This window comes from Saccharomyces paradoxus, chromosome IV, assembly GCF_002079055.1.
Source record: "Saccharomyces paradoxus chromosome IV, complete sequence".
In the NCBI taxonomy this organism is placed as follows: Eukaryota; Fungi; Ascomycota; class Saccharomycetes; order Saccharomycetales; family Saccharomycetaceae; genus Saccharomyces; species Saccharomyces paradoxus.
Window position 1 is genome coordinate 806,611 of NC_047490.1, and position 12,207 is coordinate 818,817.

General features: G+C 38.9%; 7 protein-coding genes across 7 annotated transcripts; 3 read left to right on the plus strand and 4 right to left on the minus strand.

The window, feature by feature from the left end:
* Positions 1-127: 127 nt before the first annotated feature.
* SAS4 (Sas4p) lies at positions 128-1,570 on the minus strand (the record flags this gene model as incomplete). The annotated part of the gene is made up of 1 exon (XM_033909530.1): positions 128-1,570. One exon carries the CDS (start codon positions 1,568-1,570, stop codon positions 128-130), a length of 1,443 nt encoding a protein of 480 aa, XP_033765421.1.
* A 264-nt stretch (positions 1,571-1,834) lies between these two features.
* CDC1 (putative lipid phosphatase CDC1) lies at positions 1,835-3,313 on the plus strand (the record flags this gene model as incomplete). The annotated part of the gene is made up of 1 exon (XM_033909531.1): positions 1,835-3,313. One exon carries the CDS (start codon positions 1,835-1,837, stop codon positions 3,311-3,313), a length of 1,479 nt encoding a protein of 492 aa, XP_033765422.1.
* A 340-nt stretch (positions 3,314-3,653) lies between these two features.
* PLP1 (Plp1p) lies at positions 3,654-4,346 on the plus strand (the record flags this gene model as incomplete). The annotated part of the gene is made up of 1 exon (XM_033909532.1): positions 3,654-4,346. One exon carries the CDS (start codon positions 3,654-3,656, stop codon positions 4,344-4,346), a length of 693 nt encoding a protein of 230 aa, XP_033765423.1.
* Positions 4,347-4,696: 350 nt separating this feature from the next.
* ATC1 (Atc1p) lies at positions 4,697-5,587 on the minus strand (the record flags this gene model as incomplete). Its single annotated transcript, XM_033909533.1, has 1 exon — positions 4,697-5,587. One exon carries the CDS (start codon positions 5,585-5,587, stop codon positions 4,697-4,699), a length of 891 nt encoding a protein of 296 aa, XP_033765424.1.
* A 383-nt stretch (positions 5,588-5,970) lies between these two features.
* Positions 5,971-6,510, minus strand: UPS3 (Ups3p; the record flags this gene model as incomplete). Its single annotated transcript, XM_033909534.1, has 1 exon — positions 5,971-6,510. The coding sequence occupies one exon, from the start codon at positions 6,508-6,510 to the stop codon at positions 5,971-5,973; it is 540 nt and encodes a 179-aa protein (XP_033765425.1).
* Positions 6,511-6,871: 361 nt separating this feature from the next.
* Positions 6,872-9,484, minus strand: SND1 (Snd1p; the record flags this gene model as incomplete). Its single annotated transcript, XM_033909535.1, has 1 exon — positions 6,872-9,484. The coding sequence occupies one exon, from the start codon at positions 9,482-9,484 to the stop codon at positions 6,872-6,874; it is 2,613 nt and encodes an 870-aa protein (XP_033765426.1).
* Positions 9,485-10,417: 933 nt separating this feature from the next.
* On the plus strand, positions 10,418-12,058 carry CCT6 (chaperonin-containing T-complex subunit CCT6; the record flags this gene model as incomplete). Its single annotated transcript, XM_033909536.1, has 1 exon — positions 10,418-12,058. The coding sequence occupies one exon, from the start codon at positions 10,418-10,420 to the stop codon at positions 12,056-12,058; it is 1,641 nt and encodes a 546-aa protein (XP_033765427.1).
* Between the last annotated feature and the right edge of the window lie 149 nt (positions 12,059-12,207).

Here is a 12,207-nt window from a genome sequence, read left to right on the forward strand (position 1 = left end):
GCACTTAAAATATACATATAACTAATATATTTTCGCATTTTACACTCTGATTTCTTCACGGAAACTATGAGAAACAGCCAATGCAATATTGAAGTTCATTCACACCATTAAATATGATTAGTTCATATTAAGCCTTTTTTCTCTTGCGGACAGGCAGAATGTTAATATCCGAATTAGTTGTAACTCCATTGTGTGTTGTTACAAAGTTCTTTTCACCAGGCGAGGACACTACTCCTAAGCTTGGATCTATATTGCTACCCATAGTCACTACATTTTCCGAAGAGTTTGGTGAAGTCTCAGATGCAGTACAAGATGAAATTGAATCTAAAAGAGCCGCTTCTGGAAGTGTCGACCTTATAGATGCAGAGTTATATCTAAAATCGCTCATGTCTTCCGATTTGACAGTATCTGTCACAACTATTTCCTCTACTTTAGTATTTGATTTTACAGACTTTTGTGTATCTCGTCTTATATCTCGAATGACTTCTGGTTCTACCTCCATCGTTAAAGGGATGACTTCCTTTCTTCTTTTCACAGCAACTTGCGTTGATATTCGAGGAGCTTTCTTAAATTTTTTTGGATTTGAGGGAACTTTGTTTTTCCATGAATTCCTCTCTTCAGTCGAGGTTTTAATTAAATATGGTTTTCGCAGCGGTTCAGCTACGATAGCAAACCGTGTCATTCCCTTTTGTGATCGATGGTCGCTTAGCAATATTATAATCGAGCCACCACATTGCTGTTCTCTTTTCTTTAGCCGTCTCTTCCTTATTTCCTCGACAGTTATTGTTTCTTCCTCTTCGTCAGAGGAGCTTGCGTAATCTGGGATAAAAGTTCGGTCGATTCGAGAATATATTTTGGGCCAATCTTTGCCACTAACCAGTTTTAACAATGAATCACTCGAGGCTGGCCTTCTAGCTAAATTGTGGCTCTTCTTTTTCGTTGATTCAAATTTATGTAGCATTGAATCGATCAGCTCTTTAGTTTGATAACGTTTAGTCTCCATTTCATTCTCGTCAGTGGGGTCATTTATTTTAGTAACCTTTTGTAATGTTATTTCCCAATTCAACATATCCAGTCTATCCGAGATTAATGAAAGCCTTTCTGCTTCATTTTCACCATTTACGATGTCCGACTGAATCATTCTATTTTCTTGTTTCAGCATTTTCTTGTGGTAAGGCTGATACGCGATATCAGGAAGCAAATCATCAGTCAGTTTCCTAATACGCTGACTTAATTCATGATGTTCAATCTCTAGTGTCATCTTCGTAATCGTCTCTCTCTTTTTTTTGACCTCATCATCGACGTTGCTCATAAATGGCAATTTCGTTACACGTTTCTGACAACACGTTTTGTCAACGTGCTCACCTACAATTTTGGCTGGAGTAAGAAAGCAAGACCTAGCTTTCCTCAAATGCCCGGCGTTTGGGTTTATCCTGCTAACTAATCTTAACTTTCTTTTAGGGTTGACTTCGTATTCTTCTGTATCAAAATCGAATTTATCAAATTCTCCATGCTCATTTTTAACCTCTGATCTCAGCGATCTTTTAGAATTATTGTTTGCTCCTTCCATTGATTGAATCCTAGCTATTAATGGACTCCCATATGCTTCAAAGTGGGAAAAGGTATTAATTTCCTTTTTAATCGTATGTGCCTTTTATTAAGACCTTGCTACTTTTATTTTGGAGTCACTGAATCCATCTCGCGCAGTAGATTATCTTATTTTCAAAATGCAGAACGAACTATTATGGAAACAAAAACAATAACCAGAAAGAAAGGGAAAACAATATCGCTTTTATAATTCGTTGAATACATTAGATAGTAAGCTCTAGGAAACATGGTATATCGTAATAGGTCAAAGAGTGTTTTGTCTAAACACAGCAAGAAGAGCGACGATAAGGCCCATTATAAATCACGTTCGAAAAAGAAATCGAAAAGCAAGAGCAAGAGCAAGAAGTTAAGAATCTATTGGAGATACATATCTATTATATGGATCTTGTGGTTGGGATTAATATACTATTATGAATCGGTGGTTGTGAAGAGAGCAATGAAGAAATGCCAATGGTCAACTTGGGAAAATTGGCCTAAAGGCGCTGAAAGTCATAGGGTGGGTTTATTTGCCGACCCACAAATAATGGACGAATATTCATATCCTGGAAGACCTCAAGTAGTTAATTACTTCACAAGGGTAATTGTTGACCATTACCACAGGAGAAATTGGAAATATGTTCAATATTACCTGGATCCTGATAGCAATTTCTTCCTGGGAGATTTATTTGATGGAGGGAGAAACTGGGATGACAAGCAATGGATTAAAGAGTACACGAGATTCAACGAAATATTCCCCAAAAAGCCACTAAGAAGAACAGTTATGTCTTTGCCAGGTAATCACGATATTGGATTTGGAGACGAAGTCATTGAATCCAGTTTAGAAAGGTTTTCTAGCTACTTTGGAGAAACTTCCTCTTCCTTAGAAGCCGGAAATCACACCTTTGTACTTTTAGATACAATTTCGCTTTCGGATAAAAAAAATCCAAATGTTTCAAGGGTTCCTATGGAGTTTTTGAACAATTTTGCAATGGACTCACACCCACATCCCAGGATTCTTCTAACTCACGTTCCCTTATGGAGAAATCCAGAACAACAAACGTGTGGTAAACTTCGTGAATCCAAAAAACCTTTTCCTATTCAGAAAGGGCTTCAATATCAGACCGTTATTGACGAAGAGTTATCTCAAGAAATTTTAACGAAAACTCAACCAGAAATTTTATTTTCTGGAGATGACCATGACCATTGTCACATATTGCACTCATATCCATCTCAGGGAGAAGCCAAAACTGCTCAAGAAATTACAGTAAAGTCATGTGCAATGAATATGGGAATCAATAGGCCAGCTATCCAATTACTCTCCTTATATAATCCTTCAGATTTGAAAACAGTGAATGCCGGCGAAGAGTATGAATCAAAAACTTACCAAACAGAGTTATGTTACATGCCAGATCCCTTCAAGGCTATCAAAATGTACCTATGGGGATTATTATTCTCTGCTATATTTATCCTATACATGCATTTTTTCCCAAAATCTTTCAATAATCATGTGGCAATCACAATGAACAGAGTATTTTCACGACCTGATAATGTCGCCTCGGACTTGCCGTTACCTACAAGTGTTTCTAAATCAAAATCAAGAAAATCATTGACACACACTAAATACGCTGTAAATGATACGCGTTCGGTCAAACAATTTCTAGCTAATGCAACTATGCTAACGATTTCCGTGATGTCCATTTTTATTTATTTTTATACTGTAGTCTAGACAATACTCACCGTTATACTCTTCCAGAATCAAAATTTTTGAAAGAAAACGTCAGGCAATTCAAAATATGCGCACATACTTTATATACAGACAATAAACAAAAAATATAAACTGTACCAGGTGTGGCTTTACTATGCTCAGCGTGAACTTAACAGCCCATGCTGAAGCTTTTCTTTTGACTTTTCGTTTTCACTTTTTCTTCATACAATTACAGTATAATGATTAAACTGAATAAATTTCTGGAGTTCAAAAAAACACGAAAGTAGAACGTAACTCAGAAAGTCAATAAAAATTCTCTACTCTTTTTATAAAACCATACATATATCAAGATCAAATTAATATGGAAGATAAACTGGACGGATACTACGCAAGTGTTCTTTCAAATGCTGAAAATGGCACACATACAACTGTCGATTGCCATGACAAAAGTAGTGACGAAGAAAATTTAGATGAGCTACTGAATGAACTGGATAAAGAATTGGACGAAGACCATGAATTTTTGAGCACTTACAGATCTGAGAGGCTACAACAAATATCTGATCATTTAAAACAGGTCAAGAAAAATGTGGAGGATGACGGATACGGTAAATTGCAATGCGTTGATAAGGAAACCGACGCTATTCAAATATGTACAAAGACTGATATGGTGGTCATACATTTTGAATTGGAAACATTCGGTAAGTGCCAGTACATGAATGAAAAACTGAAAAACTTGGCAAGAAGGTATCTAACCACCAGATTTATTAAAGTAAACGTCCAAACATGTCCCTTTCTGGTCAATAAACTGAACATCAAAGTACTGCCGTTTGTAGTTGGATACAGGAATGGTCTAGAAAAAGTTCGCTACGTTGGGTTTAGTAAATTGGGAAACGATCCCAACGGGTTTGATATTAGGAGACTAGAGCAATCTTTAGCTCATTCAGGTGTTATAGAAGACACATTCGAAATAAGGAAGCATTCATCTAGGAACGTGGGACAATTTGCTTCCACTAATGATAGTGGAAGTGGAAGCGGTAGTGATTTAGATATTTAACCAGATGGCCATGCCTTCTTACTGCAAATAACACGATGACTCTTTTTTGTTGTATGCATGAGTGAAAGACGCTCCTCCTGTTTTAAACTAAATCGGTATCCTGAACAGATCTTTGGAATTTTGCTAAAAGGTTTTGTAGGATATGTAAAAAGTTAAATACAAAATATGCGTATAGTGGTATTTAAACATGAAACTCAAAAATGCGACTGTAATCCTTCAAATAATAAAAACTAAGTACGAATAACAATGACTGAAAAAGTAATGTATATTGTATATACAATTGGACCATCTTTGTAATAAAGACAACAAGCCAATAAATGCAGATAAACTTAGCAGTACTCACTCTCAATTTAACTTCCTTTGGATGGTTTTTCATTGAGTTTTTGAGTAAGTTCAAGGATTTGTTGCTTCAAGTCATCATTCTCAACCAATAAATGTGCTCTGTGAATTTCACTATCCTTTAAGGAATCCATAGTTTTTTTCAATTGAATACAAGACCTTGCGTAACCTTCTTTAATAAAATTGAAATTGAGCAATAGTTTATGAGTATTAATTATTCTTGCTTTCATTTCCGAAATCTGACTTATTGTAAACTCATTTGTAAACTTAGCAGGCTTTGTTGCAGATACAATATCTTGTCTCGCAGAATCTATTTTGGATGTTATATCAGTAATCATGGACTCTATTTTCAAGTGGGATTCATTAGTATCCGATGAAGCCAAAGAAGATGAAGGTGATAGGGATGCAGGTGATAACATGGGTTCGTTTGTGGTTTTCAAGAGAGATTTCTTTTTTTTGATAGTAGGTTTATCTATCTTATAATTCTTTAGTTCTTTATCGGTCCTATGTACGCTATTTTGGTTTGTACTTTCATGTAATGACGCCTTGTCAGTATTATTCTTTTTATGATTATACCTATCGAGATCAATACCAACCAGGCTATCATTAGCACTTTTCTGCATATCTAAAAGCGTGCTTGAATTGGTGTTGTGTTCATCGTGAAATAGAGATTCCAATGTCAGATGTTTTTGGGAACTGATGTCAGAATCAAAAATATCCGTACATTCTAGGTTATCCATCATAACTTGTTCGAGATCTTTTCCCAAATCTAAACTCTGCCCGTCAATCTTTACTGTATCATCAAAATGATTATTCGCCTGAGTGAGCAGCCGGTGCAACGTATGTTCTATATTAGCATCATCGGATAAATCTGCATTCGAATTAGACTGATTTGTGTTCATTATTTATACGTTTCCCTAACAAAACCCTAGCGCAATTTGAATAAGACAAAAGAATGAAGATTTCAAAACTTCAATTATAAGTACTGAGTTCTTCAATAGGGCACTAGCACTCTGAAATTTTTCATCGAATATACGTACTACATCTTTTTTGGAAATTTTTCATCTCATCGCTAGAGGAAAAAAAATTCTAGAAATTGAAAAAAAAAATAGGAAAAAAATGACAGAAATTATTTTATTTATATCAAGATGACACGAGTTATGTAGAGAAAAAAAACACACTATAAAAGCTATTTCAGAGAATTAATCTATTTTACTTGTTTCTGAGTTTCTGAGTGTGGTATTATGCGAAGAGGCTACAAAATCCTCGAGAAAAAGAATATTTTTTATTCGTTACCATTTTTCCAGATATCATTGAACATTGCTAGAATGCTATCAAACCCGACTTTGCCCTTCATTGCATTGTCACTAAAACGTTTAACGCCCCAGTTTTCCACTCTCTCACTAAAGGTTTTTGTCGGAACACCGGACATAAACTTTGCATCTTGCTTGAAAAGAGTCACGTTCGATGGATTTTTCGGATGAGGAACATAACATACAGTTTCATAGCACTTCAATATATGCGGAAAGGTCATATTACAGCTCCTCATAATTAGAGATCTGTCCCTTCGATCAACCGTGGAAACCTCTCTCACGTATGCTAAATTGGTGTTCCCCACTAAAATGGACATCCAGCGAGGCGTGTTTTGACGTATGGTTATCAGTCGTTCTGAAAGAAGTACGTTGCCATGTTCTTTGAGTTCCCGGCGAAGCACATCGACGGCGATAACGTGTGTAGAGATCTTGTTTGGATATTTCATCCAGTTTGCCGTGGTGACTTTCTCCCATGGATAATCGAATTCATAAGATTTTTGAAATGATTTCATTATTAATATATACGCTCGAGAGATATATGATCAATAGAAATATTTACTTGAACTTGTCGATTAGAGAAAAAGAAAATGCGTTACTTGGATCGCCGATCCATTTTCCATTTTCTTGCTAAATGTGACAAGATCTATAACTTTTTCGGAAAGCTCATTACTTTTTCAAATAAATAAACGGGCCCCTTACGGGCAAAGCCCTGAAATTTAAAGATTTACGTAATACTGCGTAAACCAATATCGCTTGAAGTGCTGTGTTAATTTAGAATATATGTTTTACTAATCTATTTATAATCAAGTATGTATGTAATTTTGGCTTTTCCTTTGCTCCGTGCTTAACTTGAGTTTGTTCTTGGTGATTATTTTATCGAGCATTACCTCCTAATACCCATCCTCCCATGTTATCCATATCGTCCTCGCCGTAGAGATCCAGGGTGACTGCTTTTTTATAAACGGGTTTAGTGACTGTAGAATTCGAGTTTGGGTATTTTACTCCTTCAGTTGTTACATCAGTAAAGCTTGAACCATCACTTTCATCATAGAGATTTAGATTTAAGTTATTGGAATTTATACCTGTGTTGTTGTCGTTATCATTATCATTATAGTTATCATTTTCTGGGTGATTCGGTACGATTGTACTATTGGTCGAATCATTATCATCCTCACGTTCTTTGGTGGCAGACCCAGACATGATTTGGTCTTCTTCCTCGAGGTTTAGTAACCTATGACTAGCATTGTTACTATCTTTCATGCTATTAGCCATCAACGTATCCGTAGGTGTCCTGGACTTGAAGTTTAGTGCCAAACCATTCTTTTCCATATTACCATTCATCAAAGTGCTGAAAAGGTTAACCGATGGTTGTCTTCTTAGCTCTTCAAATGACTTGTTGATCAAATTCTTCTCGAACAATAAGTTGTTGTTTGAATTGTTTCTCATTAGTAGTGGAGATGCTTGTTGTGTATGCTGTGGAATTGGTGAATTCAAAAATTTCTGTTTCTTACTTGTATCATTTAATAATTTGGAAAATGCATTTGATACCGTAGACATGTCATTCAATGAAGAGTTTGAACTACTTGCGCTTGTAGAAGGTGTGGATATTCGGGATATAAACTCCGGAGGTATCAACCCATTACTAATAGAAGGAGTCAGGTTTCTGTTCATCAAAGATTTTCTTTTAATAAGTGTTGCAGATGACAAGTTCTTCTTGTTGTTGATAGCATCTACTCCGTCGAAATCGCCATCGTGCACGTAAACGTTCGTAAAATGGTTTGAAGAGTTTGATCGTTTAGGTGAACCTGCCCCAGCAGAGTCGGGTTGTTGGCTGTTTGTGAATTTCTGGTTGAATGGCTTTTGCAAAGCAGGATCCATTAAACTCAAGGACCTAAACCTACCTCTTGTTTTCTTTGAATTTTTGGCCATAGAATCGATTCCCGAGGATAACATGTCCGTGCTTGAACCCGAGCGAGACAAAATGCTTGGAGCATAAAAGCTTAAACCTTCATCATCACTTTCATCATCGTCGTCGTCATCGTCGTAGTCGTTTTCATTTCCATCTTCGTCATCATCATAATTAAAGTCATAATCATCTGCGTATGACGTTCTGTCCTGTTCCTGTTCCTCTCGTTCTTCTGTAAAATCGTCGTAATTGTTATTGTTGTACAAGGCGATTTCCTCATTTTTAGCACGGTCTTGCACTTCGTTGATTTGGTTGTTCAACTCGTCATACACTAGTTCGTCGTTTGATGGTGTTTTTCCGTAGGGGAAGGGAGAAGGCGATCTGGACATATTAGAGCTGGAATAGGATTGTGAACGGGAATGTGGATGCAGATGCGATTGTAAATGCAATGCAGTCGCCGAAGGCTGCTTACGTAGATTGGATTCTTGGCCGATAAGATTGTTGATTGATGTTGATGGGATAGTTGTGATGGACTCGTTGGTTTTGAACATATGAGCCCTATTGGATTTTCTGTTAATGGACAACGATCTAATTCTGACGGACTTGTCTTTATTGGAAGTTAAAACTGAGTTTTGGAAACTCAGCAATGACGAAGAGTTTCTCTTCAAACTTGTATTGGTCTGGTCGTCTCTCTTATCTTCGTTGATAGCATCGGAATATTCGTGTAAGGCTTTTATTGACTCCTGGGAGATAAGACTGGTGAGAGGGTGGTCCGATAACAAAGTCAGCAGTGCTTTTACCCCTGTGTTATTCGTGACAATGACTATGGAGTCTAGGACAGTTTGGTCTTGCATGCTAACATTGCTGTGGTTTAAGCTGGTGAATTTTTCGTTCAGCTTGGTATAGTACTCTTTGAACGGGAGCGACTTGGAATTCTGAATCGTCTTGGTAAAGGAGCCAATATTCTGCCAATTAATGATCTTCAAATTAAGCAGTTCTGCATTCAGGAAAGTAGAAAACCATTTAAAGGAAGTAGGGGAAACATTGATCTGAAAACTTAGGTTTAGTTTTTTCTGAACATACAGACCTTTGAAAGAATTAAACAACTTTTCGACCAGAAACCTTATGGTTTCTACGTAACGTAGAGACCCCGAAGACGACACCAGTACGTTTAGATCGAACTTGTTATCGGGCGTGCTGCGGGAGCTGATCAAGTTTTTCAAGTCCTCCCAGAACTTATCGTTATCTTCCGCAGTAGATGTGTTGGAGAAACTTTGCGCGATCGAGCTTCTCAGCCGGTGCAGCTTAAACCGCTTATTCAGTCTGGAAAGCTTGTTGTGAGTCATCTCATCGTTGTAATAGTCGATAGTAGGAATATCAATGTAAAGTAGGATGTTAAGCTTCATCAGCGAAGGGTACCGATCCGCCAAAGACGATTGTACCAGCGGCTGCTGCATATTGGAGTAAGTGATGAGAAACAGCGAGTCCTGTGACTTCACACTAACCTTTGGTGAAGTGGACTGGGCAAAGCGACGTTTATTGACGCTCGCGGCTGCTGTGTCCGTACCGACAGTATCCATCGTAGAATAGGCTTCCCAAAATTTAGGACGTGGTTTGTAATAATGGTTGATTGCGAGTTCCGGGCTGCGAGGGAGAGCGTGTATGTGTACTTCAGTTCGTTAACTTCGTTCTTAAATAGAAAAAGAAAAGAAGAAAAAAGAAAGAAAAAACGGGTAGGAAAAACCTGAGTGATGAAGATCCGCTGCCAAGATTGGGTTTGAAACGTGTAATCAGCTACAAACCAAAAAATTAAAAGAACAATAGCAAAGAAGTTCAGTAGAAAGGAAGAACGGGACGAGGGGTGGGTTCAACAACTATCACACTTTCTTGTTCAACAACGCGATTAACTTAATAATGAAAGAGCTACGAGGCGAGAACAGACGAGGGAAGAGAAAAGAGAAAAGAGCTACGAGCAACGAGCGCAACGAGAACGGTAAGCATGGCAACGGCGCACACACCCACGCCCCGCAGTCCGCACACCGCGTCTACAACACCTCAGTTCAAGGTAACCACTTTAACGTGACTGGACTTGATTGGACTTGACCTCTGTGACTCAGTCGTTTGCAAATAGGTTAACGCCATTGCTTCTCCATTTCGTGTACCGTACGTATATCCTTCTTTAACTAATTTCCCCTGTTGTGATTATCGTTTCCCATTCTAGTGGGTTTTCTTTTTTTGGGGGCCCTGGGAATTACGTTGGTTTTCACGATGGTTTCGATGGAGGGAGGGGTGTGGGTCCTGCGGGAGATAGATATGGGCCGTGGATCACTGTTCACGGAAGTTAAGCTTTGGTGGCAAATTTTTCGCTGTGTAATGTGTAGTGGTTGGCGTTTTAGTAGGAAATGAAAGACAAGAAGTATGTGTGTACAACAATGTACATGTGCAGTGGAGTGGAAAAGGTAAGGGCAGTGAAAGCAGCGAGAAGAAGATCATAATACAAGTAAAATAGAAGCATGTCATTGCAATTGCTGAATCCAAAGGCTGAGTCCTTGAGAAGAGATGCAGCTTTGAAGGTAAACGTCACATCTGCTGAGGGCTTGCAATCCGTACTAGAGACTAACCTGGGCCCTAAGGGTACGCTAAAGATGCTTGTAGATGGTGCTGGCAACATTAAGCTGACTAAAGATGGTAAAGTGTTGCTAACGGAGATGCAGATCCAGTCGCCTACGGCGGTACTGATTGCTAGGGCAGCTGCCGCCCAGGACGAAATCACGGGCGATGGTACCACGACCGTTGTGTGTCTCGTAGGTGAATTGCTTAGACAGGCGCACCGTTTCATTCAAGAGGGCGTGCATCCTCGGATCATCACGGATGGGTTTGAGATTGCAAGGAAGGAGTCCATGAAGTTTTTGGACGAATTTAAGATCAGCAAGACGAACTTGCCCAATGATAGAGAGTTTCTCTTGCAAGTGGCCCGGTCCTCGTTGTTAACTAAGGTGGACGCGGACTTGACTGAGGTCTTGACTCCCATTGTCACCGATGCGGTGTTAAGCGTGCATGATGCGCAGGCAGACAATTTGGATTTGCACATGGTTGAGATCATGCAAATGCAGCATTTGTCTCCCAAGGATACCACTTTTGTTAAAGGTCTGGTATTAGACCACGGTGGCAGGCATCCTGACATGCCCACGCGAGTGAAAAACGCGTACGTTCTGATCCTGAACGTATCCTTGGAATACGAGAAGACTGAGGTTAACTCTGGGTTCTTTTACAGTTCCGCGGACCAGAGAGACAAGCTAGCCGCTAGTGAGAGGAAATTTGTGGATACGAAGTTGAGGAAGATCATTGACTTGAAAAACGAAGTTTGCGGCATGGATCCTGAAAAGGGTTTCGTTATTATCAACCAAAAGGGTATTGACCCCATGTCCTTGGATGTGCTTGCCAAGCACAACATCTTGGCTTTGAGAAGGGCCAAGAGACGTAACATGGAGAGATTGCAATTGGTTACTGGCGGTGAAGCTCAGAACTCTGTGGAAGACTTGTCACCTCAGATTCTTGGGTTCTCTGGTTTGGTCTATCAAAAGACCATAGGCGAGGAGAAATTCACATACGTTACAGAGAACACTGATCCTAAGTCTTGCACCATCTTAATCAAGGGTTCCACACATTATGCTCTTGCTCAAACAAAGGATGCTGTGAGAGATGGTTTGAGAGCAGTGGCAAATGTTCTTAAGGACAAAAACATCATCCCAGGCGCCGGTGCATTCTACATCGCTCTGTCGAGGTACCTAAAATCTGCCAATATGAACAAGCTGGGCGCCAAGGGTAAAACAAAGACGGGTATTGAAGCGTTTGCAGAAGCATTGCTGGTAATTCCAAAGACTTTGGTGAAAAACTCCGGATTCGACCCATTGGACGTCCTCGCAATGGTGGAGGACGAGTTGGATGACGCCCAGGACTCTGATGAGACAAGATATGTTGGTGTAGACTTAAACATAGGTGACTCTTGCGATCCTACCATCGAAGGTATTTGGGACTCCTACCGTGTGCTAAGAAACGCTATTACAGGTGCTACCGGTATTGCCAGCAACCTGTTATTATGCGATGAATTGTTAAGGGCTGGTAGGTCCACTTTGAAAGAAGCACCACAGTAATAAATAATAACAATAATAATAACAAGAACAAGAATACTAATAGTAATAGCAAATCAAAAAAATTCTATGTAACATATTTTTTCCAGTCACTATCATCATCATATTTTGTATGTATACAATTACTATATAAAATATCATACCAATTTGCG